The sequence below is a fragment of the Gymnoscopelus microlampas genome, assembly GCF_963454915.1.
Source record: "Gymnoscopelus microlampas genome assembly, chromosome: 2".
NCBI lineage: Eukaryota > Metazoa > Chordata > Actinopteri > Myctophiformes > Myctophidae > Gymnoscopelus > Gymnoscopelus microlampas.
Window position 1 is genome coordinate 59,420,547 of NC_139939.1, and position 27,460 is coordinate 59,448,006.

Genomic DNA, 27,460 nt, shown 5'->3' on the forward strand with positions numbered 1-27,460 from the left:
CTTATGGGGGTCCGTGGGCTAATAAGTCTCAATTTGGGGGTCCTTGACATGAAAAAGTTTGAGAACCACTGATATTCATCACGGGAGAAGGAAGAAAACGTTGGGTACATGTGATGCGGAAGTCTTCCGCAAGGAGGCAAGAAACTCTTTTGAGCCTACGCCTGTGTGTACACAAGCTGAAAGCCGCTCCAAGCGCACTCGGAGAGCCCACTCGGTTCATCCAAAAAAGCAAATTACCAATTGGGACAAAACGATTTCCGGGTCAAGCTGGAGTGACCGAGCGAGTGTGAGTGAGCGAGTGAGTGAGCCAGATTTGGGGTTTTGGAATTTGTCTTTGGAGTAACTCTGGGTATTTGGAACACCATAGCGTCAGAGTAAAGCTAAATACAAACACCGTAGCATCGGGAGTAAACGCTGGGGTGGCGAGAAACACCGTAGCAATCGCGGTAACGCTAAGGTACTGAACAACACCGTAGCGATGGAGGAGTGCTGCTGGCTCCTGGTACTGTGTGTGTGTGTCCTGGTTGTTGAACGTTAACATGTTTAATGTCTCTACTCTGGTTCCCTGCAGACGGACTCTTCTCCTTCAATGTCTCTGGCCCAGCTCACCAAGGTACTGTGTGTGTGTTAGTTACCACTACACTCTGTGTCCAGTAGGTAGATAACATCAGGGACGTGCACAGATAGACTCTAGGTGGCGCTAGAGCACCTGCCCTTTGCCCTCTTTACCAGAAGTGCCCCTTTTTTCAGTTTACATGGGGGTCTTCAACAGGGGATCCGGGACCCCTAGGGGGTCCTCAGAGTTACTACAGGGGGTCCGCCAAATCTCTATGTGATATGATTTTTCTTTTTACCATAACCACTCGAAACCTAGCATCCCTTTCCTGAAGAGAACTTTAGCCAAAAATAGCAGATCTACAAGCTCACAACGCCTCGCAGCGCGAGGCGTTGTGAGCTTGTAGATCGGCTATTTTTGGCAAAGAGGTATAGGTGTAGAGGGAAAAAAGAGCAGACCAAGTAAACAAAAAAAAGTATAATTTACTTGAGCAGCTGCCCCTCAAAATGTCTGTGCACGCCACTGGATAACATATAAAAGTAGAGTTGTTCCCATACCGATAGAAAAGCTGCCCATATACTGCATAACATGTTGGTATGGGTATCAGCGAGTATGCCATTCTGTTACCACGTCATTTATTACATGTATTACATATTTTGAATGTTTAAGTTAATGTTGCACGACTGTTTTATACTCTTGTATACTGTAGTATTTACATTATAATTGTATGGGTGCATTTCTAATACAAAGCCCTGGCAGACAGATAGATACATAGATAGATAGATGGATAGCATGGGTTCCTCCTGCTCTCCTCATGTAAAACATGATGCATCATCATCCTCTCCTCTCTGCTGTGTTCTCAGACTGCTAACCTGGCCGAGGCCAACGCTTCAGAGGACGACAAGATCAGAGCCATGATCTCACAGTCCAACCATGACTATGACCCCATACAGTCAGTACACACCACCTACACTGTAGACACACACACACACACACACACACACACACACACACACACACACACACACACACACACACACACACACACACACACACACACACAGCGGCTCTAGAACACTGTTTCCCAAAGAGTGGTTCGGACCAGTTTTTATGGGTCGCGAGTAAAATATGTCCTTTTTTACGTTTCCTACATTGAAGAATATATATATATATATATTATATATGCATCGCGATGCATCATCAAATGGAATTATTACAAGGTTAATCGTAATCAAATGGTTACCTGGTGAATTGTAATTGAATTGAATCATGAGGACAGTGCCAACGCGTCTCATAAAGGTGTAGCTAATGATTGACTAAAGCCCTAGTTCAGACCAAAGATTCACCACGAGACTAAACTCATTTAAGCCTTATTAATACTGTCACTCGCCACAAATTGCTAAATCTACGCCTTAGTGACCTGGCTGTGTGTGATTAGATCTGTAAACCTCTCGTCTCTGCTCTCTCCACAGTTACTCCAAGAAGGCCATCGGACCCCCGCCCGCCCACTACATGTGTTTCCGCTGTGGGAAGGCGGGGCACTACATCCGCCAGTGTCCCTTACAGATGGTAATGGTAAATGCACACCACGTCACAGACCCCCCCGACACACTTTCTCACCAAACAAACGGACAACCAAGTTGACTAAGTTGCTTGTAGATCAGTTTGTTTTTTTAACAAGCTACACTGCAGTGACAGCAAATCATAGTCTTTTGAATAAAATTCCATTCAGTTTTAGTCATCTGAAATGTTTTCCTTTTTGTCTAGTTTCAGTCGACTAAATATAAGATTATAGTCGACTAAATCTACAGTTGATTTAGTCGACTAAAGTGTATGTTGGCGGTGTCTTGGTGGTGTCGTAATGGCTGATTTTACACTTGGTTGCATGCTGAAAATAGCCGATCTACAAGCTCACAACGCGTCGTGAGCTTGCAGATCTGCTATTTTCAGAGCGCAACGCCCGAGCGCAAACAAACATAAAATGACTTGTCTTTTAGTTCTTCTGGATCTCTTCTCCACTAGGCCAACACTAACATTTTAGTCTGTTTTTTTTTGTTGTTGACGAAATAGTCAATATATTTAGTTTTAGTAGGAATAGTATGATAGGAATCAGAGCTTAGTTCTTATTTCGTTTTTATTTAGTTTTCGTCAGTGAAAAAAAGGTATTCGACAAAATCTACACTGCTGTACTAGGACTGTCACGATCATGACATTTTAGTTGACGTAAACCTGTGTGTGTGTGTGTGTGTGTGTGTTCAGGACAAGACGCTGGAGGCTCCTAAGCAGGTGAGGGTCAGCAAAGGGATTCCTCAGAGCTTCATGGTGAAAGCTGAACCTGGTACCAAGGGAGCCATGCTGACCAGCACGGGAGAATACGCCATCCCTGCTATCGACGCGTACGTAACACATTTTAAATACTTTATTTGATTCCACAAATTACATTTCATAAACAGGGAAACAAATATAGTAGGGTCAATTATTACTGAGCACTCATGGATACACATAGCACCTCCTTCTCCACACTGCTAAGCTGCCAATAACTGCTGAAATAGAGCAATATTTTGCAACTTGTTTGGCTCTTGACCTTGACAAACCAGCAATCTGCAGGCCTCTAGTGGTACATTTATGTACATGTCCCAGGCTTCCCAATATCACCACACTATACCTACAGTTGTAGCCAAGGCCGGTGATGATTTCAAGTAGTGGTTGGTATTTCACATACTTGTCTTGGAATGCCTGGTCCATGTACAGGTCAAAGACACAGCCTACCTCTAGCATCAGCACCTCCTTATGGCTGGTGTCAACAAAAACAATGTCAGGTGTATTGGGGATGAGAGCAAAGATATCACAGGTAGACCCAAACCACTCTGGTAATACTCGCCTATGCTTATACAATACTGAACTAGCAGGCATGATGTTTCGGACTGCGTCGGACACAATATCAGAGCATGTGAGCGGAGCGGGTGAAAATGCCGCTCCGCGCTCCAGGGGGCTGAAATGCCGCTCGCTATTCGCTCATGTTAAACCCCCCCGCGCTCCGCTCCCCGTCGCTCCTCGCTCACGTTGATTTGCGCAAATCTCGCTCCACGCTCCGCTCAAACCGGGTCGCTCAACAGTAAAAAAAAGAAAGTAGAAATTCTAATGACATCTCGGTGCGCTGTGCACTGCGGATGTCTGTGTGTCTCTGAGTCCGTGCGACCGGGCATGCTCAAACATTCGGTGCGCGGCCCCCGCGAGGGCGGCCTGGAGCGGGAGGCGGTCCTCGCTCTGAGTAGCGCTCCAACCTTTTTATAACCAGCTCCGCGCTCACGTCAAAATCGCGTCGCTCCGCTCACCGCTCCGCTCGCGCTCCGCTCCGCTCCGCTCACATGCTCTGCACAATATCAACGATGCGGTCATGGCGGGCTATGTACAGCTGTTTGTATGCATGGCATCCATTTGTTATGTGTGCAATAGATTCTAGATGTTGTGAATCTTGATGGTTCAGACAGAATGGATTGTGAGTGTGAGGGTACCAGGTAGACAGATTGTATTTAGTGGTTAGTACTTGCAGTCTCGCACACACACACACACACACACACACACACACACACACACACACACACACACACACACACACACACACACACACACACACACACACACACACACACGCACACACACACACACACACACACACACACACACACACACACGCATACACACACACGCATACACACACGTTCTATGATTCTGTGCACAAGCATCCACTACACCAGGGGTCTTTTACGTTTTCAGCCCAAGGACCCCCTAGCTGACAGAGAGATGAAGCAGGGACCCCCTCTATATTGTATAAATTGTGTTTTAGATTCAACCTTTTTTGTTTGCGTTCACTTCACTGCTCTTTTTTCCCTCTACACCTATACCTCTTTGCCAAAAATAGCGGATCTACAAGCTCACAACGCCTCGCAGAGTGAGCTTGTAGATCGGCTATTTTTGTCTAAAGTTCTCTTCACAAAAGGGATGCTAGGGTTCAAGTGGTTAAGGTAAAAAAAATTAAATCATATCGCACAAAGATTTGGCGGACCCCCTGTAGTGACTCTGAGGACCCCCCTAGGGGTCCTGGACCCCCTGTTGAAGACCCCTGCACTACACGTCATGAACTTCATATTCAACATCAGGATCAAAGAGTAGTACCGCACATCCTCCAGGTGCCTGTCCCCCGAAGTGACCAGAGATCAAAGACTAATAAACAGTCCAAAAAGGTAGCACATCCAAAAATGTCAATTAAATGGAGGACAAATTACTCACATTTCCACTTTTTTATTGGCACACCAATAAAGTGAACGCTTACGCGTTTCGGCTATGAGCCTTCCTCAGAGCATGCTCTGAGGAAATTTTGCACAAATTTGTGCAAAATTTGTATATGCATTTTTAACTCAAACCTTTGCCTCTGGGGGTCCCTGGAACAAAATATTTTTAGATGGGAGGGGGTCCGCGGACAAATACATATTATTTTGGGGGTCCTTGAAATGGTTTTCAAAAGTTTGAAAACCATTGATAATATAGCAACATAAGTAAAATAAAAAGTAGAAGACATTTGTAAAATCCCCAGAAGCAAAGATTTGAGTTAAAAACTTTCGTTTAAAAAAAGTATATTCGAACTAAAGATTTGCACCTTTTCACGATTTTTCCAAAAAATAGCAGATATACAAGCTCATAGCGCGGCACTCTTGAGCTTGTATATCTGCTCGGAAACACTGAAAACACGGTTTTGACGTGTAACTCGTCATTGGCCCTGAATGAGTTTATTATGCCCATTGAAATATGTGACTCAACGGTGTGTGTGTGTGTGTGTGTGTGTGTGTGTTTGTGTGTGTTGCAGGGAGGCGTACGCGCTGGGTAAGAAGGAGCGTCCTCCGTTCGTCCCCAGAGACCAGTCGTCATCGGAGGACGAGTCTGACCCCATCCCCGACGAGCTGCTGTGTCCCATCTGTAACGACCTGATGGCCGACGCCGTGGTCATCCCCTGCTGTGGGAACTCCTACTGTGATGACTGTAAGCGCACACACACACACACACACACGTTGATAGGCCTGTGACAATTACCTGATCACAATAATAATGTGTGTATTGTGGCCCTGATGATGACCTGTCTTGGTTGAAACAGGTTGCCATTATATTCAGTCACTGTGCTGTGATGTTTTAGCTTGACTTTCTCTCATTGGCTGTCCTTTCAGCCAATGGGGAGTCCGCAATGCCTTCCCCATACTCTGAAGGGGCGTAAGAGCTCACCAAATTCAGTGCAACACTCTGATTTACCGTTGTGACGAGACCAAAAACTGAAACTGCAGTATTAAATAACATATTCAACACCTTTGAACACTGTTTCACACACACGGCAAATTTCATTCTTATCATTCTATTAATTCTCATCTCTCATACTCCTGACCTGAACCTCCTCATTGCGGCTGCAGATTATATTTTCAAGGCTTTTAGCGTTGTTACATAATATGACTTTGTCATTCTTGTTTATACATTAAAGTTCTTTTGAACTCTACACCCTCTCCTCCATTAGTTTTTGAGTGCTTGGATCTGGTCTTCTTTTTAAGCCTTTATTCCCGTTAATCCTAGAAGCACCATCACTATGCTTATTTCTCCTTTGAGCACCTGGTTGGCTAATTAGTTTTTCTCAATAATGTGTGTGTGTGTTCTAATGTGTGTTCTAATGTGTGTTCTAATGTGTGTTCTAATGTGTATCACAGGTATCAGGACCAGTCTGTTAGACTCAGAGGAACACACATGTTTCTCATGCAAACAATCCGACGTCTCCCCTGACAACCTCATCGCCAACAAGTTCCTACGACAGGTAACACACACACACACACACACACACACACGCACACGCACACGCACACGCACGCACACACACACACACACGAGGAGTCTGAAGAGGTGAGAGCTAGGGGTTGAGGTGTCTGAAGTAGGGCTGGTAACTTTCCTCAGAAATTATATTCGAATATTGGTCTTAAAAATTGGCAGATATTCGAATATTATTTAAAAAAATATAAAAACATTTGACAGGAACAATACAAAAAACAATGTATCAAGTGCTCGGATCCAATAATACATTGTTTTTTGTATTGTTCCTGTCAAATAAACATTAAAAATAAAAATAAAACCTTTTTTATTTCCCCCATATTCGAGGAATACCGGTATAAGAAATTCAAATATTCATTTACCAGCCCTAGTCTGAAGAGGTGTGTTTTTGGGTTACGACAGAACATTGGGAGTGAGTTTGCAAGTCTAACTGATTCGAAAGGAGTATATTGCGGTTGCCAAACTTGCCATGGTCATAACGGTGTGTGTGTTTCTCTGTGTGTGTGTGTGTGTGTGTGTGTGTGTGTGTGTTTTTCTGTGTCCAGGCGGTCAACAACTTCAAGAACGAGACGGGCTACACCAAGAGTGGGCGTAACAAACAGCAGCAGCTGCAGCAGGCCCTGCCCCCTCCCCGGCCTCAGCCAGTCAGATCCAGGCAGCAGGACCCCCTAATGGCCAACATGTCGTTGTCGTCATCATCGCCCCACGCCCCGCCCCCTCTGCCTGCTGCGCTGGTCCCTGGCCCCCTCCCCCCCCCTGCTGCTGCTGCTCACACAGAACTCATTCAGGAGAAACACATCAAACAGGAAGTGAGTACAAATACCTAGCAGACACAATTGGAACTTGAGGTATTTGTACTTGAGTGTTTCCAATTTCTAGTGCTTTTACTTCTACTCCATTACATCTCAGAGGCAAATATTGTACTTTTACTCCATTATAATTATTTGAAAACTTGAGTTACTAGTTACTTTGTAGATTTTGATTATTATTACAAAACATACATTAACCACTTCAACCCTATATACATTTTGGCCATTTGAGAATAGCCGATCTACAAGCTCACAATGCGTCGCGATGCGACGCATTGTGAGCTTGTACATCGGCTATTCTCAAAATATTTTTATACATTTGAGAAATTGTAATGGGACATTCTGCATAATGAGTACTTTTTGCTTAAGTAAAACATATGAGTACTTTTACCACCACTGACTGAGACACAATAATACTCATGATAAAATGGTACCATTTTATCATCAGTATTAGTGAGGACCAATTATATGAAGATTGGTTGAAAATCTGTGAAGTTTCCCTTTAACCTGCCTGAATTATTTCAGATTTTTTGCAGTTTTTTGCCAGAGATTTTTCATTGAAATTAAAAAAGTACTCAGGAGCCGAGATACAGAAATTTTAAGTTTTAAGTTAACAAGGAAGTGGATAGGAGTCTAGATCTTCGAAAAATCATATGTCCTTGGTCTTTGAAAAAAAACAAAAAAAAAGAATATATGCGTTATTGGCAGAAAATGAGTTAATAAAGAGCTGGAGAGACATGGGAGACTGGTTTTCAACTTTTTTCATATCAAGGCCCATTATTTATTCGGCATTTGAGCCACGGATCCACCATTTGATGAGATTTAACCTCTCAGACAAGAATATTTTGTTATCGTTGGATAAGATTTTGTCAAAATAACAATTCTTCTACATTCTCTAAATGTGTATTTCTTGTAAATTAAGTAATGCTGATGTTTAACAATAATTTAACTCTTGAGAGCGTAAAATGAAACCAAATGGACCCTTACGGGTCATAAAATGAAACCAAATGGACCCTTACGGGTCATAAAATGAAACCAAATGGACGTAAAATGAAACCAAATGGACCCTTACGGGTCATAAAATGAAACCAAATGGACGTAAAATGAAACCAAATGGACCCTTACGGTTCCATTTGGTTTCATTTTACACTCTCAAGAGTTAAAGATCTATAAGGGTCCATTTGGTTTCATTTTACACTCTCAAGAGTTAAAGATCTATAAGGGTCCATTTGGTTTCATTTTACACTCTCAAGAGTTAAAGATCTATAAGGGTCCATTTGGTTTCATTTTACACTCTCAAGAGTTAAAGATCTATAAGGGTCCATTTGGTTTCATTTTACACTCTCAAGAGTTAAAGATCTATAAGGGTCCATTTGGTTACCAACTCTCCATCATTTAGCTGGGGACCACCTGGAAACACCTGAAGGACCACTGGTGGTCCCCGGACCACTGGTTGAGAACCACTGCTCTATAGCAATGATTACTATCAATATAGAGCTATTTAACTCTTATAAACTCTTATATTAACGTGGATACATTTATATACTTTTCCTAACAGAGGTGTACGCACTGCCAAATGCTGTTATAGTGCTTTATTGTCTCCTATCGGCCTGGCGAGAGAGTATGTTTTACCCCCCGTCCGTCCGTCCGTCCGTCTGTGGACAGCCAATCTCCGGCACCGTTGGCCCGGTCGCTGCGAAACTGTGCACACACACTCCCTGGATGCCAATTCAGAACCTCTGCCCCAATTTTTTCACATGGGCCTGTTATAGCGCCACCAGGAGGCCGATTTGTGCAAAACCACTTTTTTTAATATTACTCCTACAGATTTTATCCAAACTTTTATCCTACAGATTTTATCCAAAAAAATCGGTACACGGTATCTCTATAGTCATGTGATCAACACGGATCTGTCCGATTTCCCATATTCCATCTTGATTGGCTAAGGTTGGCTTCCAAAGTTTGCAGGATTGCTCCGTTTTGAACAAAATGCCTCAAACTATGCACGCAGCTTGCGATTTCTGTGAAATTTCACACACACATTCCCACTAGGCCGAGGAAGAAATGCCACCCTTTTCACATTGGCCTGTTATAGCGCCACCAGGAGGCCACAATAACCTACCTGACCTGGCGGAGACCTGTGGTCCGAGGAGCACTTTTTCTAGTTTCAAATGTTTTCAGTCAAAAACACTAAATAAAGCTTCATCATCATGTTCATCCCTGCAGGTGATGTCACCTCCAGTAGCCCCTCCCTCTTCTGCTCCTCCTGCTGCTCCTGTGGCTCCTCCCCCTGCTGCTGTTGCTGCTGCACCTCCTCCTCATGGAGGACAGGAGGTGTCTGGACCTCCTCCTCCTCGTGAGGCCGAGCGCCACATGTCTCCTCTGCACCTGGTCCACAATGAACCTCCTCCACCAGGGTGAGATCTGACACACCATAACATCAACCTTTATTAGATCTGACAGACCATAACATCAACCTTTATTAGATCTGACAGACCATAACATCAACCTTTATTAGATCTGACAGACCATAACATCAACCTTTATTAGATCTGACAGACCATAACATCAACCTTTATTAGATCTGACAGACCATAACATCAACCTTTATTAGATCTGACAGACCATAACATCAACCTTTATTAACCTTTTATTATAAACACTGTTTTTCAAAAATAGCAGATGTACAAGCACACAGCGTGTCACTTGGTCCCCGAAACCCACTTAGAGAACCACTGGTTTAATGATTCCCTGTCATTAAACCAGTCTGATTCCTTAAAGGTTCCTATATGATGATTCCTTGTTTTGCAATTACCTCAAATAATTGCCGTTAGGCGTTTAATTGTGACAGTCTACTGATAGTTTTAATGGTTGTGTGTGTGTGTGTGTGTGTGTGTGTGTGTGTGTGTGTGTGTGTGTGTCACAGGGAGACGGATACAGACCCCAATGTGATGTCAGACCCTGGATCAGCAGACCGTAGACCCAAGGTCAGACTCACTCCTTAAGCCTGACCTGTTATTATAAAGTCATAATTTTATCACCTGACATGTTATAATAGTCATAATCTTATGACCTGTTATAATAAAGTCATAATCTTATGACCTGACATGTTATAATAGTCATAATCTTATGACCTGTTATAATAAAGTCATAATCTTATGACCTGACATGTTATAATAAAGTCATAATCTTATGACCTGACCCTGAAGTTTTACTGAAAGGCTATGTAATCACATAAACCTTGCTCTTCTCTGATTGGTTCTTCAGGGCTACCATGTGCCTGTGATGGACCTACCGCCCCCCCTCAGACCCCCCCACCCTTCAGGTAACATGATTGATCCTTCATGTACTGATCATATTGATTGATTAGATCAAACTAAAGTCCTCGATTATTTCTTCCCTTCAAAAATACCAAATGTTATGGTTAATTAGGCACCGTTACCACCAGGTATAAGTGTCTGTGGTAGTGTTGTGCAAATCCTGCCTGTAAATGTCTGGAAGAAAGCCTCAGTGAAGCCACCGGTCTTCTTGGGGTGTTGCCACTTCACGGTCTGGTTCTTTGACTTCACCAGTCAGTCTCACGGAACTTGTGGTCCTAAGTTTGGAAATGGTTCCTGGAATGAACTCCCCTTTGCAGTCAGAACTGCAGACTCACTCCCTATCTTCAGCCACCTCAGCCCGTAGCCCTGTTTAGACTGATGATAGGTTCTTGGTTTACCTATGATCCTAGATTACCATTTCTATGCATTTGATGTATTATCTTGTGTCGTCCTTGATTACTGTAAGTCACTCTAGATTAAGAGCGTCTGATAAATGCCTACATTGTCAAATTGATTATAGGTTTTAAATGACTAAATATACCGGTACATGGTTTTAAATGGATTATGGATCATGATTATAGGTTGTATAGTGTTAGATGTACATGGTTTTAAATGGATTATAGATCATGATTATAGGTTGTATAGTATTAGATGTTAGATGGTCACCATCCTTCTGTCTTGTCTCCTCGCTTGTCCAGGTCATCAGCCACGCCCCCAACACCACGGACCCCGAGGACCCAGACACTGGGAGAGGTAAACACCAGCATGCATTATTGATTACATTGTTGTTATTGATTATATTATTGTTATTATTGATTATATTATGATTATTATTACTGAGTAGATTATTATTATTGGGAGAGGTAAACACCAGTCTGTATGCCACAATGTATTATTGTTGATTAGACTAGAGGTTCACATCACAGTCCATATTCTGCATTGTAAAGTCCTTATGGTTATGACTGATCATGGTTAATCGACTAATCGAATAAAAATATACTGCGGCCAGAAAGAAGGAAAGCTGCTGTGGGTAAAATGTTAAGATGTTAGTAGGAAATGTAGTTTTACATTAACCGTATAATATGTAAGTACATTGAAGGTGGGGTAAGAAGCCTATATTATAGCCAGAGCTCTGATCAACAGTCTGGGGCAAGTTTCGGGGCAAATGGAGTGATCGTGTGTTGACCAACCCCTGACATATTTTGGAGGTCATAGTAGTAAAAAGTTAAAGTAGTAGATTATTCAATCAAATATGGATATATCACACACTTCTGTTGACTTACATTCTGCACGCCTTCTTCTGGTAGATTTCAGTTCAGCCTTTAATACAATACAGCCACATCTCTTAATTAAGAGGTTGAGGGACCTTAATGTCCACCCCCTTATTATCAGGTGGTATTATTATTTTTTAACTGAACGTACACAAAGGGTCAGTGTGAACGGTACCATGTCAGAGCCCAGAACCTTGAGTACTGGAGCACCGCAGGGCTGCGTTAGCTCACCTGTCCTTTTCACCTTATACACAAATGAGTGCAGAAGCGGTAACCCCAATAATTACATATTAAATTCTCGGACGACACTGCCATCTTATCCCTACTGGGTAAGGATAGAGATTTAGACAACTATTTTTCAGAGGTTGAGAGGTTTGTAGCATGGTGCGATGACAACTAACCTAACCTACCCCCCTACCCCCTACCCCCCCCCCCCCCCTCTCTCCTTCTTCTTGTGTACATATTTCTCACTCTTCATACCAGTAACCTGTAAACTGATTGTATGACATTCTATAGTAGTGTGTATATCTGTCTGTCTCTTATATGTCATCATGATTTGTGTGCATGGGGAACTCATTTGAAACAAGCCCAGTGCTTTTATGAGTCTTCCAGTTTAGTAGACCTTGTATTGTGAATTTGTACTTCCATGTACTGTTGTTCTCATGTCTTACTAAATAAAGTACATCAATCAATCAATCAAACCACCTTGTTCTCAATGTGAGGAAGACACAGGAGATGGTGTTCGACCCTAGGAGTATAGGTGACCACAGGCCTGTGGTCATCCATGACTCGACCATCTCACAGGTCTCCTCATATAAATACTTGGGCATTAGCATCGACAACTCGCTAACGTGGAATACACATGTGGACAGTCTCTGTAGTAAAGTTCAGCAAAGACTGCATTTCCTCCGCCGTCTCAGGGTTCATGGTGTTGACCAAAAGTTTATGTTAGTGTTCTACCGAGCGGTCTTGGAAAGTCTGGTCAGATTTGGCGTCACAGTTTGGTTTGGCAATCTCTCAGTGCAACTGAGGTCCAAATTGCTCCGATTGGTGCAGACTGCAGGGAAAACAGTAAGACAACTCCCCTCTCTGCAGTCTATTTACGAGCAGGCCACGCTAAGACAAGCTCAGAAAATAGTCAGTGATGCCTCCCATGTTCTACATGGACAGTATGTAATGATGCCCTCTGGGAGAAGGTACAGTGAACCTAAATGGAACTATGTCAGATTTAAAAAATCGTTTGTACCGGTGTCAACTAAAATGCTAAACGAGGCTCTGAAACAGCATTGACCGTGTATAGCAGATTGACCACTATCTGTGCACTTTTGTAATGTTGTGTGTTCCACCCCCTGTTATGTATTGTATTTTGTCTTTGTCGTTGTTTTATGTGTGGCTGCAGCTGGGGTGAAAGCCCAAGACAAATTTCCTTCGGGACAATAAAGTTTACCTTACCTCTCTCTCTCTCTCTCTGTCTCTCTCTCTCCAGACCCTTCAGACCCAGGACGGACCACCCGCCCCCCCGCATGCCCAACGCCGGCCCCCCTCCCCTCGGCCACGCCCCTCCCCCCGTATACCCCGCCCCCTCCATGTACGCCCCGCCCCCTCAGTCCTACATGCCCCCCTACTCCACGGCGGGGCCGCCGGGCATGGTGGCTCCGCCTCCCGTGGTGAACTACGCCCCCCACCAGGGACCCCTCTACCCCCCCGGCCCCCCCGGGGTCAACCCCCCCTGGGGGATGAACCATGGCCCCCCCGGGCCCCACGGGCCCCAGCCCCCCCTGCTCCCGCTGCCCCCGCCTCTCTCTCAGCCCCCCCTGCTGTCCAAGGACGAGTACTACAGGCAGAGACACATGCACCCAGACGAGTGAGTTAACCCATTATATACCCTATACCCTATACTATACTATATATATATATATACTACAGGCAGAGACACATGCACCCAGACGAGTGAGTGGCTTCATATATGAGCTTTATTTTATATATATATATTTGTCTCCCGCCAGGAGACTATGTTTTCGTTCTCGTCCTTCCGTGTGTCCACCAAGCTCACATTGGTCAAGCTTCACGTGACACGTGACAATATGTTGAAAGGGTGTGCTTTGATTGGCTTGCGAGACGCATGATGAAATAGAGACCTATAAATAGGTGTGTCACTTCAAAAGATCATTTATATCTTTTGAAGTGAGGTAAGACGGGATTAATCAGGAACAGTAATGGCGGAGACCGGTGCTCCGAGGAGCACATTTTCTAGTTTATATATGAGGTATATTAACCCATTAAGACCCATTCTAAAAATGTATTCTAAATCCTAAGTTTTATGAAAAACGTATGTTGCTATAATATCAGTGGTTCTAAAAAAAATGTCATGTCAAGGACCCCCAAAATCATATGTATTTGGCTGCGGACTCCCATCTAAAACAATTCACTTGAGTTCAGTTAAACGGACGTCAATCTGACGAATGGACATAAGCAGTCAAGCTTTTCATACAGAAGGGTTTAGGCTGCTTGGCTACATTAAGGACATTTCAGACGACTCATAGTAATTAGGGGTGTGCCGATACACTAATTTCACCAAACGATACGATACGATATTTGGCTCACAACTTCGATACGATACGATACGCACTTTTTTTATTATGAAAATATATGGAGGAGAAAAAAAGAAAATGCAAACAAATAATTCTGTTTTTGCATTATTCAGACATGCAAACTTGTAGCTTTTCAGCTACAATAGCCGTTTTGAATCCAAATAGTATGACACCTGACCCGAAAAAAAAACATGTTGTCACTCTTTTCACTTCGGGGACGTTTGCATGCCTGATTATTATGATTGTAAAAAAAAAAAAAAAAAAAAAAAAAAATTTTTTTTTTTTTCAAAAACGATATTTTTTTTTTCCAAAACGATACATATCGTCGCGAAAACGTATCGCGATATATCGCGGGACGATATATCGGCACACCCCTAATAGTAATTCATTTTCAATGAAAGGCGAGTGCAGGTCTAGCTCTATGAAGCAGCAGGTATGAGCAGTCTGACACACATGTATGCTGCTCGTCACACAAACACTCACACTCACACACCAACAGGCGCATGAAAGAGAGGCGACAAACGGAGGGGTGTTTTTTTGAGTGGTGCCAACCACTCCTACATTTGACTTTGTCCGTGTGTCCGTATGTCCGTCCGTATGTTTGAGCACGGCTGATTGGTCAAGCTTCACGTGTCACGTGACAACATATTGTTGCTGATTGTTGCGGATGCAACCAGTTACACTTTCAAAGGCACCACTCTCTTCACACTGGGTGAGATTTTTTTCCTAGGCACTGGCTGAAACAAAGGGATATTTCGGGCTTAAGCAGTGGACGAGTGGGTGGAATTAATATCGCCCATACGTTGCCTTTTGCGTTACTGAGATCACGCACGTTCGTACCGAAATAACATTACAATAGCGATATATCGTGCAGCACTATCCTAGACCACAGATTACCGTTACTTTGACCAATACTATCTGTTTCTTTCATTATTGAAAATGTTTCACCTATTATGATGTGCCCACAATAGGGTCACATCGGCTGCCATGATTGCGATGTCGTCTGTGTATATATATCGGCCAAACTGATACATACCGAATGAATGGTATTCTCCTGCTGAATTGATGAGGGTTACTAAGCAACAGTTAATTGTTTGTGTGTGTTACCAGGGTTACCAAACTCACCAAACTGGATGAGTTCACTAAAGACTTCCACAAAGAGCTGATGAAGTACAGGAACGCTCCTAAGAGGAGAAGAAGATCCTACTCCAGGTAACTGCAACACACACGCGCGAGCGCGCACACACACACACACACACACACACACACACACACACACACACACACACACACACACACACACACACACACACACACACACACACACACACACACACACACACACACACACTACACACACACACACACACACACTCTACACAGAACCTAATCCATTCCATTGTGTGTGTGTGTGTGTGTGTGTGTGTGATTCCTCCAGGTCCAGGTCCTACAGTCGCTCTCCGTTCAGCCGCTCTCCGTACTCCAGGTCCCGCTCCAGGTCTTACTCCTACTCGCCCAGCCGCTCTCGCTCCAGGTCGCGCTCGCGCGGCCGCTCGTACGGCCGCTCCCCCTTCCGGCGGTACGGGCGCTCCCGCACGCGCTCCCGCTCCCGCTCCTACGGGTACCGCCGCTCGCCATCGCGCTCCCCACCCGTCTACCGAGGAGGTGAGAATTATATCACTTTGAGACTTTGTTTTTAGCGGGTGCCAACCGCTCTAAGCTTGACTTTGTCCGTATGTCCGTCCGTCCGTCCGTCCGTCCGTCCGGATGAGCACGGCAAAGAAGCAAACAGCTATAACTTCAGTGTGCAGCATGCCACCAAGTCCAAATTTGGTATGTGGACTTAAACCACCAATAGGCACGAGCATGAATTGATGAAGTTATCAAAGAGGGGTCCAGGGACCCCCAGCGCCCGTATGAGCACGGGATGAGCACGGGATTTTAAACAGCTATAACTCCAGTTTGCAGAATGCCACCAAGTCCACATTTGGTATGTGGACTTAGACCACCAATAGGGACCAGCATTAATTGCTGAAGCCCCACCCCCTCTGTCTTCCCATTGGCTGGCCTTCAAACAGCCATAACTGAAGTTCGCAGCATGCTATGGAGTACAAATTTTGTACATGGAGTAAAGGCAGCAATAGGGACTAACTGTCATTACTTAAGCCCCGCCCCCTCTGTCTGCCCATTGGCTGGGCTTTAAACAGCCATCATTCCAGTTTGCAGCATGCTACCAAGTACAAATTTGGTAAGTGGACTCCAATAGGGACGAACTGAAATGAGTTAAGGCCCGCCCCAAAGGCACCGCTTCCTTCACACAGGGTGTGATTTTTAAATGTAAAGTGCATTATAAATAAAATGCATTATTAGCTGATAAATTGGTGCTCTCTATGATTTTATTTTTCTCTGTTTACTAACACATTGAGTGCCGGAGGTTTTTTAACCCATTGAGACCTGAAGCCGATTCTACATGTCTCCTAAATCTCAACAGTTTTCTGAAAAACCTATGTTTCTATATCAGTGGTTTTCAATCTTTTTCATGTCAAGGACCCCCAAAATGATATGTATTTGGCCGCGGACCCCCATCAAAATATTTTGTTCCAGGGACCCCCCAGAAGCAAAGATTTGAGTTAAAAATGTTCGCTTTAAAAATATATATATTCAAAGATTTGCACACATTTTCACGATTTTTCAAATATAGCAGATCTACAAGCTCATAGCGCGGCACTCGGTGCCGCGCTATGAGCTTGTAGATCTGCTATTTTTGAATAGCCAAAAGTGTAAAATAATGCTTTTTAGCTCAAATCAAAAAATTAAACAGTTCCAGGTCTCAATGGGTTAAAACAGGGTACAGCCAGTGCCAACGTTTTGAATGATTTTATTACCTTTTCAAGTAGTCACTGACTATTTTTTTTCTCCAGTATGATTGATCCCCTGATGGTTGCTAATCACTGAGGTGATTCAGGTGTGGTTTCACACCTGAATCATTTGTTGTGTGATGTTTGAACATTTGAATTTCACTCAAAAATACATGGTAAAACATAGGAAAATTTTGATTTTTTTTTTAACATTGAAGTGAATGGAGCAGCAAATCTTTGGATCGCGTTGTCTCCTAATTTGTTGTGAATAACGAAAACATTTTAAAACTAAAAAATTAGAGAAACATTTTAGAAAAGAAAAAAAAAATGTTTCTTTAGTTTTTTTTTCCAAAAACTGTCATAACCGTTTTTGGCACACAATATGCTAACACTCATTTTAACTCAATTTCTTCCAATCACGCATAAATGCGATCTATTAAATAGCGCACTTGGCCGCCAAGATCGCAATATATATATATATATTTTTTAAAAGTGAAAACATTTTGAAAAAAAAAAGATTTTTTTTTTTCAATTTGACCCAAAGACCAAGGAGATATGATTTTTCGAAGATTTAGACTCCCATCCACTTCCTTGTTAACTCAAAACTTAAAAATTCTGTATCTCGGCTCCTGAGTACTTTTTTAATTTCAATGAAAAATCTGTGGCAGACAACAGCAAAAAATCTGAAATAACTCTGGCAGGCGAAGTGTTAACAAAGGAAAATCACCCTACCTTTTAAAACGTATAAATGATTCCATTCTATTCTTTTAGGTGGAGGTTGGGACGATGGGGGTGGAGATCGAGGAGGAGATCGAGGAGGAGATCGTGGAGGAGATCGTGGAGGCGATCGTGGAGGCGATCGGGGAGGAGACCGGGGACCCTCGTACCGCTCAGGATCCCGCTCGCGGGAGCGCTCCCCGGGGGGCTTCCGGAGCCGCAGTCCTGGTGGAGGTGGTGGGGGCCGCAAACCCCCTCCCAGGTACGCCTGTCTCCAACTTATTTACCATAATCACCAGGCTGCATCGTTTCCATTCATCATTTGTTAATATATACGGCCTGTTATGGTCATAGTACATGATCTATTATGACTCTTAGTGCCACCACTCATTTCCAGTCATGTCTTTGTCTATTTAACCCATTCAATCCAGCATCTGTGTCTTTTCTTAGCCGTACATACTGTATATAGCACATGTTTTAGCAGTTTTTCAGAAAACTGTTAGGACTTAGAGGGCATTCTTAGAACCTTCAGGTTTAAATAGGTTATCACTACAAATCATTTATTTTCGGTTCTGCATATCAGTTCCTAGACGCGCTAATAACCGTTCAAACAAAGGCTTCAATCTTCAAAGACGGTAGTTGACTACCTGCCAGGACCTGTCTAACTTAAGTCACGCATTCACGCTGCATTACACACACACACACACACACACACACACACACACACGCGCGCGCAACGTGTTCAGATGTGAGCGAGCAACAGGCACGCTGTGAAACATGGACCGTGGCAAACGTTCTAAAGTGTGGCTTCACTATAAAAGAGAACCCGATGAAATGGGAAAGTTAATTAGTGCTAAGACAGGTAGCACGTCTTAATACGATGAAACGTTTAAGACAGCATGGCATTCATCTGAACAGTGTTTGATGTGTTGTGGGTCTCATGTCTCAGACACACGCTGGGGTTCTCCAGTCAACAGCAGCAACACCAGCAAGTGCTACTAGTAGCAACATTAGCACCTCACCAGCAGCCCGTGACTCTATGGTAGAGCCCCTGACTCTGGTAGAGGCCAGCACAGAGAGACCCCGTTTACGTTGAAAAAGAAGCTGACAAAACGGAGGAGGGTCACCGATTGTTTGTGGTCAAAGGACTATCGTAGTCCTTTGACCACAAACATGGTTTATCTGGATGTAAGCAGCTGTTATGCACTGAATGCACTTTGTTTTATTCCTTGAATTATTTATTTATAAGGGAAGACTATTTGCTGTTTTGCAGTGAATTAAGTTTACAGTAGATATTTGGCCGATCAGACAGGCTTTTATGTGTTATTGTCAGTAGTAACAACTACTATTCAGTAGTAGGCTTTTGGGTTTTTTTAAGGATAAAGAAAAGAAAACATGCATTTCACTGTATTTTACACAAATGGATCAACTGTTGGAATAAAGGAGAGGATGTTACTCTGTCTTAAATTGACTAAGGCTTAAAACATACATGGGCAACTGGCGGCCCGGCCCCCACCTTCACTTAATGCGGCCCTCAGGTTAATATCAGAATAGTGATATATCATTGATTTCAGCTGTTATGATTCCAAACATGATCCGCTTTAATTACTTCAGTCTATAGTAGCTTAATGACTAGTATTACAATTCTATTGTCTTTTTTTATGTCCAATGTACTTGTATTTAACCCATTAAGACCGGGGACGCATCTGCGTCTCATTTTAAGATTTCTTTGGGCTATTCAAAAATAGCAGATCTACAAGCTCATAGCGCGGCACCGAGTGCCGCGCTATGAGCTTGTAGATCTGCTATTTTTGAAAAATCTTGAAAAAATATTTTCCAGATTTTTTTCAAAAAACTGTTGAGATTCAGATTTTTTTTAAGAATCACCTCAGGTCTTAATGGGTTAAGTTCATAAAACATAAGTTTAACTAAATGCATTTGAAATTAAATGCAAATGTTACTTTTCAGGATTCTAATAAAAAAAAAAAGCAAAAGAAAATCTGGATTCCAATTAAAAAAGTAGCAAAAATAGCAGATATTTGTGTGACATAGAATGGCCCGACAGTATATGCAATGTGTCCCTCTGGAGTGAGTGTGGAAATATAGTGGCCCTCTGCATCATCAAAGTTGCATCACCCCTGGCTTAAAAGAATAAAGTTACTATTTGTGTTAAATAAACATTTGACCTCTTATTGTTTTTACCATTTTGGAACCGAAATAGGAAACCATTAGGAACCGGAACCGATAAGCAGAACCGGAACCGTATTCATAAAAACCCTAACGATACCCATCCCTATAAGTAAGTGATCTTTGTTTTATGTTTGTCGGCTCTTTAGTTTAAACAGAAAAATAACATTTTCAGGTCAGGGCATTTCATCCAATCAGGAGAGAGAACTCATACAGGATACAGATTTGAACGAGTGAAATTGTTTGTTGATGAATGCGATCTCTCTCCTGATTGGATGAAACTGGCTGCCCAACTGAGGACAATGTAAAGAGTTTATAGCTTATCTGTTTAACACATTCAATCCCGGAACGCATCTCTGTCATTTTAGATATCTTTTGGCTATTAAAAAATAGCAGATCTACAAGCTCATAGCGCGGCACCGAGTGCCGCGCTATGAGCTTGTAGATCTGCTATTTTTTTGGAAAAATCGTGGACATTTTGTGCAAATCTTTGAATATATATATTTTTTAAGCGAACATTTTTATAACTCAAATCTTTCCTTCTGGGGGATTCTACAAATGTCTTCAAAATACGTTAAGAAAAGAAGGTATGTCGCTATATATCAATGGTTCTCAAACTTTTTCATGTCAAGGACCCCCAAATTATTATGTATTTGGCCGCGGACCCCCATCTAAAAATATTTTGTTCCAGGGACCCCCCCAGAAGTTGTAACATGAGTTAAAAATGTTCGCTTCTATGCCGCACTATGAGCTTGTAGATCTGCTATTTTTGAATATCTAAAGAAATCTTAAAATGACAGATAGATGCGTTCCCGCTCTTAAAGGGTTAACTAACAAAAAATCTCCCCCCCCCCCCCAGAGAGCCATACAATGTCAAAGGTCAAGGCCAGGACGGGGGGAGCCCGGGTGGTGGTGGTGGTGGGGGTGGGGGTCACGGTGACAACAACTGGGAGAGAGACAGCTACCGGCAGTGGGAGAGAGAGTACCGGGACTGGTACAACAAGTACTACAAGGACTACGACTCCCAGAATGCACCTCCCCTGCACCACCACAGCAGCAGCAGCAGCAGAGACAGGATGAGGGGCAGCAGAGAGCGAGAGAGCAGAGACCGGGGGGGGCCCGGCTCGCCCCCGCCCAGAGACTCTTACCCCTCCCCTCCACCACAGGGGGGCCGGCGGAGCAGGGGGCGGGGCGGACGGGGAGCGGAAGAACGAGGAGCTCCTCCCCTCCGTCGGTCGTCCCCGCCCCACCCTCCTCCCCCCAACAACAACTCCTCCTCCTCCAAGAGCTCCGCCTCCAAGACGGTGAAGACCAAGAAGGTGAGTTAGTTAGTTTATTTATTTCGGTCATGATTTCTTTTTACAACAAAACATTTGAAAAAACGTATAACGTATATTTCTATATCAGTGGTGTTCCATCTTTTTCATGTCAAGGACCCCCAAAATTATACGTATTTGGCCGTGAACCCCCATCAAAATATTTGGTTCCAGGGACCCCCCAGAAGCAAAGATATGAGTTACAAATGTTCGCTTTGCAAAAATATACATTCCAATTTTTTCGACAAATTTTCAAGATTTTTCAAAAATAGCAGATCTACAAGTTCATAGCGCGGCACTCGGTGCCGCGCTATGAACTTGTATATCTGCTATTTTTGAATAGCCAAAGTATAAAAGGTCAATTATTCTGATGCTATATTTACACATTTTGCTGGGTACCCCCTGGAACCCCCTCAAGTACCCCTGGGGGTCCCCGGACCCCACTTTGAGAACCACTGTCTTAGTCAACATGGTGACTATTTGGTTATAAGTTTATTTATTTCGGTCATGATTTCTTTTCACAACAAAACATTTGAATCAATTTTGCTAATTTAACTCACTGAGTGTGCCATTAACGTGTTTCACGTGTTTTTACCGCTATGGCGCTGGGTGCCATTCATTCTTTTTTGAAAAACATGTTCAGAACCCAAGATATCATCATCTGAAGATGTGCAGCTCCATCCACTCCTTGTTTAACTTTAGAACTGAAAAAGGCTGTATCTCGCTTCCTAAGCACTTTTTGTTTTCTGTGAAAAAAACACTGGCACTTTTCAGAATCAATTCTGAAATAATTCTGGCAATCCTGGCACTCAATGAGTTAATTATAGCAATATCTTCTATCACTAATATCGTTGTTACTATCGCTATCTAGAATTCATTACTATTTGTATTTACTTAATAATTTTTTGTTTTATTTTCTTTCAAAATACTAGGTTACATTTGTATCAATATATATCTCAATATATCTTCTTTTTTTTTGTCACTTGGAATTTTTATTAAATCTTTGCACACACAATATACAACACAGAAAAAGAAAAGCAAAATAACGGGTCCATTTGGTTCCATTTGTACACTCTCAGAGTTAAATTAACATTGATTTTACAACATGAATTGGGGTCACAGAGATATAAATGCCATTAAATGGGGGTCCGTAGCCCTAATGCATGTCAAACTGGGGGTCCTTAAAATGTATATTTTCAAATGGTAGTCTGCGGGCTAATAAGTGTCCATTTGGGGGTCCTTGACATGAAAAAGTTTGAGAACCACTGCCTTATATCTATCAATTACATTTGCTTTATTAAGGTGAAGAAGAAGGAGAAGAAGGGAGGGGAGGAGTCGGGGGAGGCCGCCTCCCACGGCGGCGGCAGCGGCGGCCAATCGGCGGACGCCAATCGGGGGGACGCCACGCCCGTCCGGGACGAGCCGATGGAAGACCACCTGGGCAACACCCCGCCCCTTAACTCCTCCAAGGCTCCGCCCGCCAAGACGGGCGGCTCCGCCCCCAAGCCCTCCTCCTCCGCCCGGTCGGCCAATAAGCCCTCGGCGGACAACAAGAGCAATAAGAAGGACAAGGGTCAAAAGGTCAAGGTCAAGGCCAAGGCGGACGGCGCCAATAAGGTCAAAGGTGACAAGGTGAAGAAGAAGAGCGCCGGCGCCGCGACGACGACGACGGGGGCGGGGCCGGACGGCGGCGGGCCCCACGCCCCCACCACCACCAAGAGGAAGGAGCCTTCCTCCTCCTCCTCGTCCTCCTCGGCCGTGGCCTCCTCCTCTAAGAGCTCCTCCTCCAAGGTGAGTGTGTGATGTCATCATCACGTCTGTCTGTCTGGAGGCCCCCACCTTCACTTAAAGGGCAAGACCACTTTGGTAGAGGTTTGGGTTGTGTAGTTACCTTGCCATGATGTAACTCCAAAGGTGGGCAAGAAATAAAATTAATTGCTCCATTGATTAGAAATTGATAATTCAAAATATGCTCCTCATTGACTTACATTGTACGGTAAAACAGCTCTCAAAGTCACTCTTTTAGCACATAAATGAACACAAACAAAGTTGATTCAGACAATATAGGACATCACCAAACCCAGTACTGTTTTTATTTTTTATAAAAATGTTATCTTCCTGTTGATTTTGCTATTTTTATTAAGAAGAAAAACCTGCTAAAAGAGTGAGTTTAAGAGCTATTTTACCATACAATGTAAGTCAATGAGGAGCATTTTTCTTTTTGCCAAAAATAGCAGGTCTACAAGCTCACAACGCCTCGCGAGCTTGTAGATCTTCTATTTTTGGTTAAAGTTCTCCTCAGAAAAGGGATGCTAGGGTTCAAGTGGTTAATGTAAAAAAATATATTTTATCACACAAAGATTTGGCGGACCCCGTATAGTAACTCTGAGGACTGCTGCTGTGCATGGAGCCTATTCCTGTCCCGCTGTGCATAGAGCCTATTCCTGTCCCGCTGTGCATAGAGCCTATTCCTGTCCCGCTGTGCATGGAGCCTATTCCTGTCCCGCTGTGCATAGAGCCTATTCCTGTCCCGGGTGAGGGACAGGAATAGGTGCATGCATTTTGACCACGCATGCGCACCAGTTATGTGAACCCCTGGTTACAACGTTTGTCCCGTTGTCCTCCGTAACCCTCTTCTATTCTCCTCTCCAAGACCACCACCACCACCTCCTCATCCAGGACCTCAAAGACCACCTCCTCGTCCAGGGGAGGAGGAGGAGGCGATGAGGGACCGCCCCCCAGCAACAAGCCCAAACCCCCCGCCGTGAGGACCGCCCTCCTCAAGACCCCACCCCACCCTCCCTCTCACCCTCCCTCTCGCAACATCCCCCCCTACCCCCCTCACCCTCACTCGCACCCCCACCCCCACTCGCACCCCCACCCGCACCCTCACCTACACCCCCACCTTCACCCTCACCCGCACCCACACCCGCACCCGCACCCTGGCGGGCCCATGGGGAGGCGCGGTGACCTCCTACTCCCTCCTCCTCCCCCCATGGGAGCAGGAGGAGGGGGAGGAGGTCTCCTGCCGCTGCCCCTCATCCACCCGCGGCCCCCCTCCCCCAACGACAAGAGGCGGAGGATAGGGGAGGAGGGGCGTGGCTCCCTGCAGGGAGGCCCGCCCAACAAGATGAGGAGGATGGAGGGAATGGTGAGAACAATATATTAATACTCATAAAGCTTTGTCTGTTATGTTGCAATGAGTACTAGTGTGTGTGTGTGTGTGTGTGTGTGTGTGTGTGTGTGTGTGTGTGTGTATAATCAAATGACCATATCTTTCTTCAAATATTTTCCGACTTCATTAAATGGAACATTTGAAAGTAGAGTTCTCAAATTCCGCCCGAACCCGACCAACGTTTTTGGGCCGGGCATAAAATGTATGCCAATGCCAAAGTTTTATGAACAAGTGAAGTTTCCATTTGGCCAACTATTATGTGTCTCTCTGCTATCATCTGAGCCACTGGTGCTAGCTACCTATTCAATTCAATTCAATTCAATTTTATTAAAGTGTCAAATCACAACAAGTTGTCTCAAGACACTTTACATGTAGAGAAGAGACCCGACAATCCCACCCTGAACAAGCAATTTTTGCGACAGTGGCAACGAAAAACTCCCTCTTAACTGGAAGAAACGTCAGGCAGACCCTAGGTTCTAGGGTGGGGGCCTTCTGCCTCGACCGTGTCGGGGGAAAGAAGAGAGAGAGAGGGAGAGACAGAGGAGAGACAGAAAGAGATACAGAGACAGAGGAAGAGATACAGAGACAGACTGGACATCTTTCTTTTACTTCTTTTTGTTTTTCTTTCAGTTTTTTTCGGGCCTTAAATTATGGTAATTGTTCGGGCCGGGCCGAACAATTACCATAATTAAGGGCCTGAAAAGCCTTACCTTTTTAGGCTTGTTGAGAAAGATTTGAAAGCTTACATTCTGTACTGGAAAATGACCACGCCCCCCCCTCGCGTCCCATAGCATTGTATTCAGTCACATATGGTGACAAAATTAAGTTAAAGTTAAAATCGTTTCATCTGTATTTATACATTTCTCTGTTGAAAAGTAGCTAAAATAGTCCATCTTCAAAAAGAAATGCTTGTAGATGGACTATTTTAGCTACGATAGAGTTCATTATTTATTTTTTGATTACTGGTAATGTCATTCATTAATGTGTATATTTTAAGTTAGTTTCTGACTGCAAAATTTGATTTAGTTTTAGTCGCAGTCTTTTGAATAAAATTCCATTTAGTTTGTCATATTTTAGTCATCTGAAATGTTTTAGTTTTTGTCGACTAAATATCATAAGATTATAGTCGACTAAATGTACAGTTGATTTAGTCGACTAAAATATATTGTGGCGGTGCCTTGATGGCGTCGTAATGGCTGATTTTACACTCGGTTGCATGCTGAAAATAGCAGATCTACAAGCTCACAACGCGTCGCAGCGCGACGCGTTGTGAGCTTGTAGATCTGCTATTTTCAGAGCACAACACCCGAGCGCAACCAAACATAAAATGACTTGTCTTTTAGTTCTACTGGATCTCTTCTCCACTAGATCCCTCACTAACATGTTAGTCTAGTTTATACTTGTTGACGAAAGTGTCAATTTATTTAGTCTTAGTTTTAGTCATCATAGCTTAGTTATTATTTAGTTAAATAATTTAATAAAACGAGAAGAAAAAAAAAGATTTTTTTTTTTTTCTTTTCTTTTTTATTCGAATATTAAATTTCATATTTGAATATACATATTTCTGCCATATTTGAGGAACATTCAAAATTCGAATATTAATTTACCAGCCCTAGTCGACGAACATTTTTCATCATAGTTTTAGTCGACGAAATCAACACTACTTTAAATGTTGTTTTTTTTGTGTTCAATGCCACAAAAATGATCCACTAACTGAAACATGATGGTGACAACCCCCCCTAGGGTCCGGGAGGTGCAATGGGAGGCGTGGACGGCCCGGGGGGCTCCTCCTCCTCCTCCTCCCACCCCCCACCACACCTGTCGGTAGGAGGGGGGGGTCCGCCCCCTCAGATCCAGAGGGTCCCGCCCCCTTCCTCGGTGTCGGACAGACCGGCTCTCCTGCCGCTCCCTGGGAGCCGAGGAGGAGGAGACGCAGAGCGAGGCCCTATCAGACCCCTCATGGACCTCCAGGTACAGTACCACCCCCCCCCCCCCACCCACTCCTCATTACATATTACATTACAGTCATTTATCAGACGCTTTTATCCAAAGTGACTTACAATAAGTGTATTCAACATAGGTAGGGAACGAAACTACTAATCACCAGAAGTCTGAAGTGCATTTCCTGCAAAAAACAAGCAACTAAGAGTATACCTAGCGCTAAGGTAAAAGTGCTATATATCAGCTACCTACTTTCTTAAACAGATAAGACAAAATAGAGACAAAATAACAAAATCAAATGAGCAGGAGCTAAAACAAATAAGTGTATCGACTAAACAAGATCCAATAAAACAGTACAACAATAGAAAAATATAGCTGCAAGCAGCGATAATACGGGGCCAGGAGAGAGAAAGAGAAATGATAATTCCTTTAACAGGTCAGTTCATGAAAGTCCTTGCGGTCTTGTTTCCAATGAGGGCCTGTGAGCAATTAGGGGTTAAGAGTCTTGCTCAGGGACAAATTTCATGTCATCGACACATTTGCTGACCTCGCCTGGAATCGTACCTGGGGCAACCAGAGCCTCTGGCTCCCTAGGCGGGCTCACTAACCACTCAGCTATGGCCGACCCTGAGAGAGAGAGAGAGAGAGAGAGAGAGAGAGAGAGAGAGAGAGAGAGAGAGAGAGAGAGAGAGAGAGAGAGAGAGAGAGAGAGAGAGAGAGAGAGAGAGAGAGAGAGAGAGAGAGAGAGAGAGAGAGAGAGAGAGAGAGAGAGAGAGAGAGAGAGAGAGAGAGAGAGAGAGAGAAGAGAGAGAGAGAGACGGAAGAGAGAGACGGAAGATAGATTGAAGATAGAGACGGAA

At 43.7% G+C, this 27,460-nt stretch overlaps 1 protein-coding gene across 3 annotated transcripts in view; it reads left to right on the forward strand.

The window, feature by feature from the left end:
• Nucleotides 1–27,460, forward strand: part of LOC311037718 (uncharacterized protein) — a 56,327-nt gene that overhangs the window by 16,804 nt on the left and 12,063 nt on the right. Inside the window, exons 4-23 of one of the 3 annotated variants that reach the window (XM_084046984.1) lie at nucleotides 572–613; nucleotides 1,420–1,508; nucleotides 2,029–2,131; nucleotides 2,816–2,952; nucleotides 5,421–5,593; nucleotides 6,301–6,404; nucleotides 6,961–7,224; nucleotides 9,451–9,641; nucleotides 10,151–10,211; nucleotides 10,492–10,549; nucleotides 11,243–11,297; nucleotides 13,302–13,679; nucleotides 15,517–15,618; nucleotides 15,845–16,071; nucleotides 18,036–18,243; nucleotides 20,203–20,280; nucleotides 21,028–21,487; nucleotides 22,787–23,275; nucleotides 24,138–24,635; nucleotides 26,403–26,630. In XM_084046984.1, coding sequence (XP_083903110.1) covers nucleotides 572–613; nucleotides 1,420–1,508; nucleotides 2,029–2,131; nucleotides 2,816–2,952; nucleotides 5,421–5,593; nucleotides 6,301–6,404; nucleotides 6,961–7,224; nucleotides 9,451–9,641; nucleotides 10,151–10,211; nucleotides 10,492–10,549; nucleotides 11,243–11,297; nucleotides 13,302–13,679; nucleotides 15,517–15,618; nucleotides 15,845–16,071; nucleotides 18,036–18,243; nucleotides 20,203–20,280; nucleotides 21,028–21,487; nucleotides 22,787–23,275; nucleotides 24,138–24,635; nucleotides 26,403–26,630 — 3,945 coding nt within the window. The remainder of the gene's footprint in view (nucleotides 1–571; nucleotides 614–1,419; nucleotides 1,509–2,028; nucleotides 2,132–2,815; nucleotides 2,953–5,420; nucleotides 5,594–6,300; nucleotides 6,405–6,960; nucleotides 7,225–9,450; nucleotides 9,642–10,150; nucleotides 10,212–10,491; nucleotides 10,550–11,242; nucleotides 11,298–13,301; nucleotides 13,680–15,516; nucleotides 15,619–15,844; nucleotides 16,072–18,035; nucleotides 18,244–20,202; nucleotides 20,281–21,027; nucleotides 21,488–22,786; nucleotides 23,276–24,137; nucleotides 24,636–26,402; nucleotides 26,631–27,460) is intronic. The other 2 variants (XM_084046986.1, XM_084046985.1) reach the window with 2 other exon arrangements.